The 15,569-nt window shown below is 30.9% G+C and overlaps 1 protein-coding gene across 1 annotated transcript; it reads left to right on the forward strand.

Annotated features, from left to right (window-relative positions):
* The first annotated feature begins 9,581 nt into the window (after positions 1-9,581).
* Positions 9,582-15,032, forward strand: LOC147802529 (uncharacterized). The gene is made up of 4 exons (XM_087152753.1): positions 9,582-10,029; positions 10,138-13,856; positions 14,073-14,679; positions 14,869-15,032. The coding sequence occupies exons 1-4, from the start codon at positions 9,582-9,584 to the stop codon at positions 15,030-15,032; spliced, it is 4,938 nt and encodes a 1,645-aa protein (XP_087008879.1).
* The last annotated feature ends 537 nt before the right edge of the window (positions 15,033-15,569 follow it).

Raw genomic sequence — 15,569 nt, forward strand, 5'->3', positions numbered from 1 at the left:
CAAAACTAGCCAAATCATGCATAGCATGTCAAAAAGCAAAGATTTCTCGCCATGTTCACTCGCCGCTGCAAGAATTTATTGTTCCAAGCAAAAGATTTAGCCATATAAACATTGATTTAGTTGGACCTATGCCTTCTTCACAAGGATTTTCATATTGTCTCACATGTATCGATAGGTACACGAGATGGACTGAGGCAATACCGTTGACAAATATACAAGCCGAGACAGTTGCGCAGGCTCTTTACACTCATTGGTTTGCTAGATATGGGATTCCTGAAGGTATAACAACTGATAGAGGATCTCAGTTCAGAAGTGAACTATTTCGTACTTTAGCAAAAAACTTTGGTATACGTCTTTCGTATACAACGTCATATCATCCTCAAGCGAACGGAATGATAGAAAGGTGGCATAGGGTTCTTAAGCAGTCCATTATGTGTCATACCTCAATCCACTGGACTTTTGCTTTACCTGCTGTGTTACTTGGATTGCGCTCTGTGTATAGAGAGGATTTGGGATGTTCTCCAGCTGAGTTGGTTTATGGAGAGAATCTGCGTCTTCCGGGACAATTTTTTACCTCTTCGGAAATAGAGAAGGTCGATAATATGTTTTTGCAAAAATTGAATCGTCACCTACACGATCTTAAGCCAGTTCCGACCTCTTCTCACGACAAAAGACATGTTTTTGTTTTCAAAGATCTGGCTGCTTGCACACATGTTTTCTTACGAGTTGATGCAGTAAAACCAACTCTTCATACACCCTACACTGGACCCTATGAAGTTTACAGTCGTAACGACAAAACTTTCACTATCAGAATCAAAGGTAAAAACTGTGTAGTGTCAATTGATAGAGTAAAACCAGCTCATTTACTCTCAGATAGTTCTGATTTAGTTGAACCCCCAGATATTCCTTCCAAATTGGTACAAAATGCTCCTGTTTTACGACCAACAGAAAATGATCGAATTCCTGCTGCTATAAAAAAGACTCGTTTTGGACGAGTAGTACACTTCCCAAAAAGGCTAACTGAGGAATTTGAACTTTAATTATTTTTTTCCAGAAGGGGAGATGGTGTGGCGACCGCCACCTATCGTTAAATACTTTCACTGCGCTGAAACAGTTTACCAGTTGTCGCGTGCAATCATTATCTAGCCACGCGCTTGCTTTTTATAAAGAAAAACGATTATCGTTCTTTTTCTTGCCATTTTATACAGATCTGTTATATTTAATAATAAAACTTGTTAAGTTTGTTTGTTACGTGAATTCGTGTTTATTGATAAGTTAATTCACCTTCTGATCCATACTTACTACTTACTACACGAATTTACATGAGAACCCTTCAATACAAGGTAATCTGGTTTTTATATACTAAATTAACTGATATAAAACAGCTTGTTTTATATATATACCTCCCATTCTACTTATGTTTGTAAATGAAACATGTAATAAACTAAAAAAAATATGATTAACGAAACTGTATTAATCTCCTAAAAAGGCGAATAACTTTTTCATCCGAGGAAGCTTTATATTGTCGATTTATTAGGATTTTCTATATCTCCTATTCTATGGTTACGTGTCTGCGTGACAAATAATAATAAATAATTTTTTTCAATTATTTCAACTTTATTAATTGCTTTGGTACATGCTTGTGCATGTTGATTAACATCGATTTATTGATTATTTACTTTCCTATTTTCTACCCCATGCGCTGAACTGGTATTCGGCTTGTAAATGAATAAAAAATTTAAACTGGGGAGTTTTTCCGGATGATGCAGATGCAACTGTGCAATGTGAAGATGTGAATCAAAATGGGAACCAGTAGAATAAGCAGTAAATACAATTATTACATTAATATCAATTAAAAATTGAGTTGTGGTGATTCATAAGTTTGTAATTTACTTCAGGCGAGGAAATATATTTGTCCTCAAAAACTACCTTGAGAGCTAGGCTTGTTAGTCTAAAATAGCTAAATATTTTTTTAATAAAAATACTATTTATTTCAATTATAGTAGCATTGATAATTTCTATTTTTACTTTCCATTTTTTATTAAATGATTATTTCTTCTTTTTCTAATACATTTTTTATAAAAAAGCATTATTCAAAAACAAAATTTCATCAATTTTATTTTTAACTTTTGAACCTTTCATATTTTTGTATTCTGTGTTTGATTACTATATAATGTATGAAATACTGCAAATTTATTCTATGATTAAAAAATGAATTGTATCATAGAAACGACTAAAACTTTACAAATTGATAATACTGTAAATTTTTTTGTTTAAATTTATTTTTAACTAATTAAAAGATTTAGCCCCTGAGAGACTGTTGATTGATACATTATTTATTACAATACTATATGTTAAATAATTAAAAATATGTAAAAATTAAAACATATAAAGTATTAAAAATATATGAAGTAATCATGTATCACATATCATTTTTATGTATCACGTACGTCCCTGTTTCAAAAGTCTCAATTGAAAAATAAGCATAATTTCTTTAAATAATACATTGAGGTAAAAGTAAAGTTACTTAAATCCAATATGCACAGTGTCTTAAAAATATAGTTTTATTTTGAAAAGAACATTTTGTCTGTTAAAGTTTTTGATGAGAATGACATGAAATTTATAAATGCATAAGTCTTCATTGAATGCATGAAATTTATAAATGCATAAGTCATTATAAATGCATCGTAATGATAATTTATTTTGGGCACAATTCATCGCAAACAAAACTCATCGTGGACATAATTTCTTTCAGTTTTAACGAAATACATTTATTTATGAAGAAAAACGTATATATATATATATATATATATATATATATATATATATATATGTCATGTAATCCTACGTGATAAAATAATCATGAATGAGATAAATTTTTTGGGGCATATTTTAACATTTTAAATTGTAGTCGAATTTTTTTTTTAAAAATGTAAGGAAAAAGTCATAATACGTTTTGCTAAACGAAAAAAAAAATTTTTTACTATGAATTTGAATTGATCTGGATTTCTGAGATGAAAGATACAACATTAATAATAATACTGGAGAAACTATCTTTATTGGTTTCAGTAGAGATTATCATGATTAAAATAAATATATTTATAAAACTCTAAATTGCAAAAAAGAAGAAAAAAAAATTTGAGAAATTCAAGAATTTTAAAGCAGTTTTAAGTTTAGCTATTTTCTCATCTTGTTCCGGTTCAAAACGTTTTAAAAATCGAAATTGTTGTCTTTAAAAAGGAAAATAAAATTTTATTCAGTTGATTGACAGAACTATAGTATTCATATTTTGAAGAAATGATAAATTATAATAATTGTGATGGGAATAATTTTTATGCCCATTTTATTTAATGTATTTATCTTCTTATTATTTTCAAGCAAAGAAACAGACAAGATGAGATATTTTTGGTTTTCTTGGATCGCATGATTTATTTTGGTAACCATAAAAACTTCATATAAATGTACACGAAAAAATAAAAAAGACAACACATAGAACTCTTATTTTTCTTCCTCTATCGGCAGTATTTATAATTTCAGTATTAAAATTTTAAAAATTAATACTTTTAATTCAGAAAAAATATTTGTTGAAAATACCAAATTATGAAAACGTTGATTAGCACAAAATAATTACTTTAAAAATCCCATATTATTTTGATAAAAACAAAATAAATAAAATTACATGAAGTAATCATTAAACACTCATACAATAAATTGAGTTTAACAATTTGTCCCATTCTTAAAAAAAATATTTTTATCAGTTTTTTTTACCGTAATAAAATTATATGAATTTTTTTAGGAAACTTTTGCATTTAAAGTAATTCTTCATTGTTTTAATTAATTAAAATGCAAGTTAGTGATAATTACTTATATTTGAACATAAATAATCAATGTTTATATAATTTTTTTTAATTAAAATTTTTTATTAATTTTATAAATGTCCGTATAAACATAAACGTGACATTAAATTTCTGAATGAAAGCAAAGTTATAGAAAGGTCATTAAAATTCTAAGTTTCGATTTATAATTTTAAAAATTAAAAAGTTACATTGATTTTACAAATATAAATAAAAAGTAGCTCCGTGCGTTCAAAATAAATTCATGCGCAATGAACAGTAAAACCATGAAATGATGTACTGTATAAATAAATTTAATATACAAACTATAAAACAATTCTTGCAAACATATAATGATAAATGTATTAGTAAGTGATTTAATACAAACATTTGCTTACCTCCCCAGAATTTATTTAATGACTTCTTATTATCCAACGATAAACATTATTACAAAAACTTTAAATAAACTTTATTTAAAAAAATAACAACTAATAATTTAAGTTAAATTTAACTAATAAATTAATGAAACAAAATATAAAAGTAAACAGAATTACTACTTATATTTATCAAAATTTCGAACTGACTGGAAATGTCTAGTTTAAATAATGATGGAATAACACTGTGAGCGTTTATACGTAAGAGAAGATTTAGAATGATTCTATTTCAGAGAAATTTTCTTAACAAAACCACCAAAAAAAAAAAAAAAAAAAAAAAATGTCTACAAGAATCTCCCCCTACTGAAATCCCCCCTAGAAATTCTAGATAATTGCCTGTTTGAGACAATTTATGAATAGGTAGGGGTCTGTTGATATTTGACATTTTAAAAAAGAGGACAAAAGAGCCCAGGGCCATAAATACGATAAAGAAAAGTTAAAAATGCTAACCATTTTCCTGTATCCTAAACTAAGGCGGCTATTTTTGGGTATCAAATGACTATGTGTGTTATGTTGAGGGAGAATTGTCTTTATCAGTTAACAGTGAGAAGAAAAGGAATGGTGGGAAGAGTGTTTTATTGCTTATTGAAGGAAAGGGTGGCTGTGACATTTCTTGTAGTTCTCTAAACACCTGTTCTATTTTTTCAGACAGTGCATTTTTCTGTGTGTATTTTATATTTTACTAATTTTCTTTTAATTATATAATATAATAAGTTGCGCTTTGTAAAAATAAGAGAGAAATTAAAAGTTATGTAAACAAAACGGAAATATTTTCTCAAAATAATGAACCCTGACTTCCCAATTATTGGGGGGTCCGGACCCCTATGGTTCCGACGCCAGTGGGGTCAATTGTAACAGGGTACGATTGTAACAGAGCAAAAATTTCGAGTGTCGGGTTCTAGATTTGGTTCCTAGGTGGCGCGCAAGGGGTATTTAATAAATCTACATGTACCCCCCTGCTGGCAACCATTTTTACGTACTTTTAAAAGAGTTTCATCACAAAAGATATTTTCACGATACGTAAGTAATTCTTTTGGTATTAGTTGTATTTTAGTATTTTGGTATTATATTGTAACAAAGTAATTTTATTTTAACAAATAAAAATTATTAACCGAATATGTAAGTGGACACCTTAATTAACATTTTTTAAAAAAAAGATTAGTTTTGTTAGTTAACCGTTTAACCCTTTAGGTCTCTGCTCATTATTATTTTCACTCCTAAAATAACACTACTATTTTGATCAATAAAAAAATATATCACAACTATGATAATATGTACAATTAACTATGTTTTAGTTGAATTTATGAACTGTTACAATTGATCCCGTACGCGGGGACAATTGTAACTAGTGCACGACTGTCAAAAATTGTTAATAACTAATATAACATTTAAAATAAGGTATTTTTTTTTTCTAGTAGAGGACAGTCTACTTTACTCGTCTGTCAATTAATACTAATAATATATTGGATTTTTTGTTAGTTAAAAATAGTTAAGTAAAAAATGTTACAATTGACCCCACTCTTCCCTACCGATATTAATTCGATCACCAGAAATGATCACAAAAATGTAAGTGTTGCTACTAATTATTTCGAGAATTACAATGAATTAATTTTGGTAATCGGTGCACATTGAAACAAAAATTTTTATTAAAAAGCTTAATTAACGAAGGAAGTGTATTTATTCGTCCCTTAGAACTGAAAATTAATTATTTTTCTACTGGAAATAAGGTGATTCGTGAATTTCAGTGGCAGTTTGTCCCCGTTGTTCAGTAACGTTGTTTTTAAACACTGAATGGTTTTTGGAGGGGGGAGGGTCCAAGGCAATGCTCTATAGGGTCTGGAGATCTGGCTGGCCAATTCAGCAGGCGAATATCTTCATTTTCTAGAAAATAGTCTACTAGAACTGCTATGAGTGGTGTTGCATTGTCAGCCATTAAAATGAAATCAGGACCAACTGTTCCCCCAAAAAGGCAAATGTAAGGTTTACTAATTATTTTAAAGAATTATTATAATTTATTTTAGTAATAGGTGGAAACTGAAATAAAAGAAAGTTTTGTATTGAAAAGCTAATTTAGTGGAGCAATGTTAATTATTTGTACATGAGAACAATTTAAAAATAAAAGTAAGTTTTGTGCTGAAAAGCTAAATTAATGGAGAAAAGGTATTTAATAATCTGGTAAAATAATCAAAAATAACTTTATTATTATGACGCCTAAGATTATTATTTTTAGTAATAATTATAACTGGTATTATGTTAATTGACGTTTTTTAATTTGTACTAAACTTACTGATATTTGCACATTATAAGTACTGTGAAAATAGGTTATGGCTCACCGAGAGGGATAAGTAACAGCGAAAAATTTTAATTTTGTCAATTTTTTACTATCAGGAGTTGATCTCAAACAATCGCATTATGCAACATGAAACTAAATATAGTTAAATCTTTATTTCGATTGACTGAACATTTAAAAACATGTTTTGCTTAGTTTTATGACACAAAGTCACAGGGAAGGTAGATAACGGATAATAAATAAATAAAAATTGGAATTGTTTTAGTTTGAAATTTAGCTTAGCTTTGGTCCGTATATATTTTTCAGTTTAGTGCTATATTTTTGTGATTGATACTATTTTTTTTTTAATTATTTACTTTTTTTTCACCTCTTACGGTATATTTAACTAGTAATCGAATGAAAAGTTTATGGATCTGTGTGTAAGTGTCTCTTATGAACTTCAGAATCGTCTGTTCTAACGTTCTAAAATTTAGACAGTGGGTCCTAAAATTTGTTTATAAATTTCTATTTACTCGTTTGGTAGGAACTTTAATTTATTTTTTGCATGGTTGTAAATGAAACTATATTTTCACATTACGTTTTAAATTAAACTTAAGACAATCCTGCTTTTTTTCTTCAAATATTTATTATAAAATATTAGTAATATTTGCTAGCTCAAAGTTCTATTTGATTATAAAAATTAAAATAAAAAAAGAATTGATAGTACGTTCTTTAATATTTAATTTCTTTTTTTGTTCGTGATATCAGGTAATCTCAACGATTAACGTAGTGGGCATGTGAGGGTTACGTCATCAAATTATATTTCCTTAATTATCTGAAACCACGTGTTTATTTCATTTTTACATTAACTAAAACGTGTTTCTATAAAACTAAGTAATTAAAAATCAACGGTAATTGGAATTAAAAAAAATTTAGGTATTTAAATGTAAAATCACTGAAGAAAAGGTACTTATTCGTGTAGGGCAGTGGTCGGCAAACTTATTAGCCAAAGAGCCAAATCTGAACATTACAACAATTTTAAAAAAAATTGGGAGCCAAATCTGCTTGTTTAGTAACCTTTTATTACACTAAATAAGTAGTACACTAAATAAAACTAAATTTCATACTTAATAAATATTTATTAATGCGAACAATGTGCTTGCATTTCCTTGGAAAGTTTGAGTAAGTCAGGTTTATATGTTGTTGTTTTTAATTTTAGGCATGATCCTCATCAATAAGACGACTTCTCAGTTTACTCTTGATAATGTTCATGCTTGAAAAAGATTGTTCTCATATATATGTAGAGCCGAAAAGGGAAAGAACAGGAAACGCGAGTTTTTTCAGCTGATCGTAAGAGTCAGGAATACTATTCCAAGCGTTGAAAATGATCATGTCTTCCTTCTCTAGGTCATTCAAAGCAGACCACTTGTGTTGTGAACTAAGATCAAATTTTTTCTTCTCCAATATTTCCAATTCAACACAAAGACGTTCGAATTTAGAGCGCCATATCTTCTTGTTTTTTAAATCCAGCAATTGTATTTAAAGCTACCAATGTCAATTTCAAAAAGAGAAAATTTCAACTCGGTTATCGTAGCATTAAGAGGATTTTTGACAAATGCTAAAGTTGCTCTGCTGTTTTCTTAGCAAGTTTTTTTAAAATTAAAATATTATTGCGCCTTCCGTGGATATTTGTGCCAGAGACGCACTTAAGGAGCCAAAGAGCCACATGCGGCTCTGGAGCCGCACTTTGCCGACCACTGGTGTAGGGGAACTGTAAAAAATCGCCATTGATGCTTAGTAAATTTTGGTACTAGGTACTACAGGTAGAATGGTAATTATTGCTGGTTATAGATACTAATGTAAGTGCAAATCATTTATGCACTAAAAAGAAAAATTAAAGGAGAAAAGGTATTTATTATTGTTTCCCACTAGAACAGGGAGAAGTTTTCTTCCCTTAATATTGTTAATTCACTTTTTTTTGAATTTTCTTCATCACATTTCGAGAATTTTTAAAGCGAATCAAAACTTTTTGGACATAATTATAAAATTTTTATATCCAAAGATAATACCAGGTAAAAATAATTTGTAATAACTTTTTATTATTTTGTTGAATAACGATCAAGCAATTCTGATTAATAAAATACATAAATTTTTACATCATAATTTTAGACTACGTAATTTTAAATGTCAAAATTTGAACAAAACCGTTCGAGTAGTTTTTAATAAAAGAAAACGTAAAACGGCTTATTTGAAAGTTTCAACTCAAAAATTATTCAACAATTGATTCGTTCAATTGTTGCTGTCACCAGTTACAAATATTGGGAGAAATTTGCCTTCGTGGAGGACTTTTTTGATGGAACTAACCCGCATTTGCGTCACATGAAGAGGAAGACCTCGAGAACCTCCCACGGTTAGCCTGGAGGCAAAGGGACTCTAACCCGTTATCCGTCTACCACTGAGGATATTTCACGTCAGCACTGTGGTCGGTGCAAGTCGGATGCGGATGTGGCAACTCAAGCCACGAATAAGGTTAAATCCCCACAAAAGGGATTTCTACTAGGCGTCTTCCCTAACCGAGGGAGAATTCAATCAGAATGAAACTTGAACTGGCGAGATAAACATCTCGTGGAATCGGAAAAATCCGATTTGAATATATAATGCATAATCAGGAAAATTTTATGTTTATTTGTGTTTATGTTTAGTGTTCCTATTGTTATGTTTAAATAAATATATAAAAAAAAGGAAAATTTGGAAAATTATTACGGAAATACGGACATGCTATCACGATTGAATGGCGCAACCTAAAGGCTTGATAAAATAAATATTACAATTTGGTGACCAACGGACGTTATCTAGTATGGAATTAGGAAATTGTGGTGATTTAGGAATTACGAATCTATGAAACTATTACGAGAAATCTATGAATCACGAACATTCATTAATTGGCACGGAATAAACATAGTCGATGAAAATATCTTCAGATAGTGAAACGCTGAGATTTGAGGTAGGTCCATTTTTCTTTGTTCCAATTTATTGATATATAAAATGGATTTAGAACGAATTAAGGAAAAACGAAAAAGGTTAAGAATTTCATTTAGTAAGCATTTAACTAAGATAGAAAATACGATAGGAATTGAAATTTCGAATGAATATACGAAAGAAATGAAAGTGAATGAGCTTTTGAGCTTAAAATCTCAGCTCACAGAAAAATTAAATGATTTAATTAAAGCTGATGATGAAGTGCAGTTAAAAATTGAAATAGAGGATATGGCAGCTGAAATAGATTTAAGTGAAGAATATAAAGATAAGGGTATTGAAGCGAAATCGAAAATAGAAAGGAATTTAGAAAATTTAATTGTTAAACCACAAGGTGTAATTCAGATAAGCGAGACTAATGTCGCGGCAAATGTAAATAACTCTGTTCAGTTTGTACCACATAACGAAACTAAAAATATTGTCAAACTCCCGAAACTAAATATTCAAACTTTTTACGGTGATTGTAGTTATTTTTTAGATTTTTGGAATTCTTTTGAAGTTGCAATACACAATAATACTTCATTATCGAAAATAGAAAAGTTTACATATCTAAAATCCTATCTAGGAGGAGTAGCATTAAGTGCAGTATCGGGATTTTCACTTACGGATCAAAATTATGACGCGTCAATACAATTGCTGAAAGATAGATTTGGGCGACCTGATATTATAATGTCAACACATATGCATAAGCTGTTATTAATAGATCCTGTTAAATCTTGTAATAATATTGTTGGATTAAGAAAAATGTATGACGCAATAGAAATCCAAATTAGATCTTTACAATCATTAGGAGTAGCTGCAGGAACTTATAGTAATCTCCTATGCCCAGTAATTCTACAAAAATTACCCGAGGAATTGAATTTAAATTTTAATCGGCAACGTAAAACAGGTGAATTATTCGATATTTCTTTGTTGCTTCAATTTATTAAAGATGAGGTAAATTGCCGAGAAGCAGCATTATTATTAGCGAATCCTAAAAATGCAACTGTTAGAGATTATTCATTTAAAAATAAAACAGATCAAAGTTACCCTAATAGGCCTCATTATTCGAACACTAAAAGAAATGATTATTCGGGCAATAAATCTAGCGCCGCAGTTTTAGCTACACACGTTGAAGAACGATACTCACACCCTCATAAATTTGACTCTTACGCGAAAACAAATTACAATTCAAAGCGAAACTTTAATACTTCCTATTCTGATAGACATGTGAATAATTTTAAATGCATTTTCTGTTCTAAAAATCATATGAGTCACGATTGCTTGTTAAATGTGTTTGAGAAGAAGAAAGCTTTAATGTCTAAGGGCTTATGTTTTATATGTTTTCAAAATCATTTAAGTAAATTTTGTGATAGGAATTATCAAAAATGCAAACAGTGTAATTCTTCTTCTCATAACTCTTTAATTTGTAATGGGAACGAACATAATGAAAGAAAAAATGTTTCGGCGCCAGCGGTTGACGCCGTGCAAGGGGGGAAAGGGGGAATCCCAGAAACTCAAAATGCTATATCGTCTATGATTTCTCTTTCTTCTAAAGAAAATAAAATAAAGAGGAGCGCTTGTAATTCGATCTTATTGCAAACTTTTTCGGCGGAAAGCAAAACAAAACAGGGAGTTAATATTCAATTGCGTTGTATGTTAGACGGAGGGGCGAATAAATCTTTTGTTTTAAGAGAAATAGCTGAGTCATTAAATTTAGAAGTTATTAATAAAGAATCATTAATTATTTATACATTCGGAAATGAAATCGCAGAAAAGCGCACATATGATGTGGTCGAATTAACATTACAAAGTATAAAAAATTCAAATCGAAAAATAAAAATACAAGCGGTGGTAATTGACTCGATTACTTCGGCACAAATTAGCATTCCGTCACAATGGGTTAGAAATATTGCTATAGAAATGGGGATTGAATTAGCTGATGTTAGTACCTCCAATAAAATACATGTTTTAATTGGTTCGGATTACATATCACAAATTTTAGGTGAAAGGAACGTAAGAATTAGTAAAAGATTGATCGCAGTGGATAGTATTTTTGGAGCTTTACTACAAGGACAGGATAAGGAATCCAATTCACCGGAGGTGCCAGTCAATCATTTATTTGTTGAAAATGAAGAATTAGATTGTGATAGGATTAAGAATTTGTGGTCATTGGAAGCAATCGGGATAAATGCAGATAAAGAACTATCTCCGTCAGATAAAGAAATTTTGGAATCGTTTGAACAAAATACGACATATTCAAATAAAAGATACGAAACTCGATTATTATGGAGGGCGGATAATAGAGAATTGAATAGTAATTATGAAATTGCAAAACGTCGTTTATTTAGTTTAAACAAAACATTCGAGAGAAATAAGGGATTATATTTAAAATACGATGAGATCATAAATGAGCACGTACGGGAAGGAATTGTTGAAAGGGTAGAAATGGATTTAGATAAAAATATAAATACAGGTTATTTTCTCCCACATCACGCTGTAGTACGCGAACAAAAGGACAGTACAAAGGTTAGGGTAGTCTTCGATGGATCTTCGAAGGGTAAAGGGGAATTGTCATTAAACGATTGTTTAGATTGCGGTCCAAACTTAAACCCGGATTTACTGAAAATTATTTTGAGGTTCAGATTGCACAAAATTGCAATTTGCGCTGACATTCAGCGTGCATATTTGGAAGTAGGGATCGCAGAACAAGATAGAGAATTTTTAAAATTTTTGTGGATAAAAGAAAAGGGTCCTAATCTCGATCTCAGCAATCACAATATCCAAACACTTCGATACAAAAGGGTTACATTTGGAGTTAAGTGTAGTTCATTTTTGTTGTCAGCAACAATAAGATTACACATAGAGAAATATCGCAAAGACTATGGTGAAGCGTGTGAAATGCTCCATGAACTCTATGTAGATGATATGATCGACGGAACTTCTGACGTGCAGGATGCCTTTCGTTTGAGTAAGGAGATGATATTCATTCTTGGACAAGCTAGCATGAATCTACGTAGATGGACAACAAATTCTCCGATTCTTGGCGAAGCATGGAAACAAGCCTTTATAGATTGCCGAGAAACATCTCAAGAACTAGGCGTACCTTTAAAGATTTTGGGACTTATCTGGAACAATGTTGAGGACAACATTAGATTCGACATTCGACAGTTTGAAAAGCTGAGATTGTGCAAGGTGATAACTAAACGAATTATCTTGGCAGCAGGCGGTATGCTTTTTGATCCCATTGGACTAATGAACCCCTTCAGTATTAGAATAAAGCTTTTGTTACAACAGATTTGGGAAAAAGGCATTTCATGGGATGAGTGTGTTCCCACCGAAATAAAGGACAAATTTATTGATTGGTATAACGAATTAAAGATAATTCGAAACTTGGAAATACCTAGGCAATATTTCGAAGAACTGGATTGGGAGTCATTAGAGATTCATATTTTTTCCGATGCAAGCCCTAAATGTTATGGAGCTGTAGCTTATTTCCGGATGAGCAATATTACGAGCTTTATAATGTCTAAATCTCGCCTAGCCCCTTTAAAGAAGCTTACTTTACCGAGGTTAGAGCTGATGGGAGCATTAATTTCCGCAAGAATTGGAAGTTATCTTAAAGACACTTTCTCTAAGTTAAATGAGAAAAGAATATTTTACTGGACAGATTCTACAATTTGCCTACACTGGATCAAGGGACAATCCGATGATTGGAAGCAGTTTGTTAGAAACAGAGTGATAGAAATAAAGGAAAAAACCAATCCGGATCATTGGCATCATTGTAGCGGAAAAGATAACCCTGCAGATAAACTTACACGAGGAATGAATGCTCAAGCTCTTTTAAACGATACTGTTTGGTTATCGGGACCTCCATGGCTAAAAGAAAGGAATATCCCACACGATGAAAGCGCCTCTTGTCCTGACTTGCATAACGTTGTAGGAGAGAGACGAAAAATTGTAACTTTACATTTAAAAACTGTATCTATTCAGCCGTTACTGAATCTTGATAATTATAGTGACCTAAACAAAGTTTTCAGAATTACAGGATACATATTTCGTTTCATTCATAACTGTAAGGCAGCGCACGAAAAGAGGATAGGAGCAATCACAGCGAGTGAACTGACCAACGCGGAAACTTACTGGATTAAAGTTGTGCAACGAATTGAATTTGAAAAGGAATACCTGGATTTAAAAAACAATAGTCCCATACATCCAAATTCGAAATTATACGATTTAAATCCAATTTTGTCAGCTGATGATTTAATAGCCTTAAAAGGAAGGTTACAAAATTCAGATTTCGATGTTCAATCAAAGCACCCAATTATCATCCCAAATAAGACAAAATTTACAGAACTCTTAATATTTAAAGAACATAAAAACTTGTGTCACTCTGGTGTTTCGGATACACTTACACAATTGAGAGAACGATTTTGGATAATCCGAGGGAGGCAAGCTGTAAAAACTTGTTTGAATAAGTGCTTTAAGTGTAGACGATTTAAAGTTAAACATGGAATTCAGGTAGTTGCTCCATTACCTGCAAATAGAACTTGTGAAGCTAATCCATTTGAAGTTGTAGGCATCGACTTTGCTGGTCCTGTGTACTCAAAGGACCATGATAAAATTTACATCGCATTATTTACATGTGCTGTAACGCGAGCAGTACACCTTGAAGTTGTGTCGAGTTTAAGTACAGAACATTTTCTTTTGTCATTCAGACGATTTATCTCCAGAAGAGGCATTTGCCGGATTGTAAACTCTGATAATGCTTTAACTTTTAAAAGTGCTGACATTGAACTCAAGAGACTATACATGAACATTAATGAACTCGAAGTTCAGAACTATTTTAGCAAAAGGGGTATTGAGTGGCAGTACATCGTTGAACGTGCTGCATGGTGGGGAGGATACTGGGAGAGAATGGTTCGAATAACAAAAATCGCATTAAAGAAAATTTTAGGGAAATCATTTGTTTCATTTGAAGAATTGCAGACTATTTTGGCAGAAATTGAAGCTATAATTAATTCGCGTCCATTAACATATGTTTATAATGAACCTAATGAACCATTCCCTCTCACTCCTGCTAACTTTTTAACTGGAAGAAGATTAACAGCTTTACCTAATTGGTCAGGTAATGCAAATTTTGAATTATTTAAAGGTAAAAGGGATTTGATAAAAAGATTTTTGTATAGGGAAAAGATTCTAAATAATTTTTGGAAAAGATGGAAAAGGGAATATCTTCTTCTGTTAAAAGGTGCAAATTTCAACAAACATGTAAATGTAAACATTGAATTTAATGTAAATGATATAGTTTTAATAGGTGACGAGAAAATACCAAGACAACTTTGGAAGTTAGGAAGAATTCTTGAATGCCACAAGGGTCGAGATGGCAAGGTAAGATCAGTCTCTGTGAAAACGTCTTCAGGGGTCATAAGACGCCCAGTACAGTTATTGTATAATTTAGAAATTGCATCAAATGAGTGAGTAACAAATTACAAGTTGATTATGAATAAGTGACTGTTTTTATTCTAATTCGAATTTATGTTTTTTTTTTTGCTGATATTGTTTTCATAAATTTTTGTATGATTCATTATTTATGTCGTGAATTGTTAATTTGGTAGTTTAATGTAGAATTAGTATTAGTATAATTTTAAATTCTATTTGTAAATTGTTTTTGAACTCTCTTTCGGGGCGGGAGGATGTGGCAACTCAAGCCACGAATAAGGTTAAATCCCCACAAAAGGGATTTCTACTAGGCGTCTTCCCTAACCGAGGGAGAATTCAATCAGAATGAAACTTGAACTGGCGAGATAAACATCTCGTGGAATCGGAAAAATCCGATTTGAATATATAATGCATAATCAGGAAAATTTTATGTTTATTTGTGTTTATGTTTAGTGTTCCTATTGTTATGTTTAAATAAATATATAAAAAAAGGAAAATTTGGAAAATTATTACGGAAATACGGACATGCTATCACGATTGAATGGCGCAACCTAAAGGCTTGATAAAATAAATATT

Source organism: Parasteatoda tepidariorum, chromosome 10 (genome assembly GCF_982258835.1).
Source record: "Parasteatoda tepidariorum strain Cologne lab strain chromosome 10, Ptep-v5.0, whole genome shotgun sequence".
Classification (NCBI taxonomy): domain Eukaryota; kingdom Metazoa; phylum Arthropoda; class Arachnida; order Araneae; family Theridiidae; genus Parasteatoda; species Parasteatoda tepidariorum.

Excerpts from the sequence above, each read along its gene's own strand:
- LOC147802529 (XM_087152753.1), top strand. The coding sequence starts at position 9,582 with ATGGATTTAGAACGAATTAAGGAAAAACGAAAAAGGTTAAGAATTTCA. Across the intron at positions 13,857-14,072 it reads TACAAAATTCAGATTTCGAT|GTAGTTGCTCCATTACCTGC; the intron begins GTTCAATCAAAG and ends CATGGAATTCAG. Across the intron at positions 14,680-14,868 it reads AGCTTTACCTAATTGGTCAG|GTGACGAGAAAATACCAAGA; the intron begins GTAATGCAAATT and ends TAGTTTTAATAG.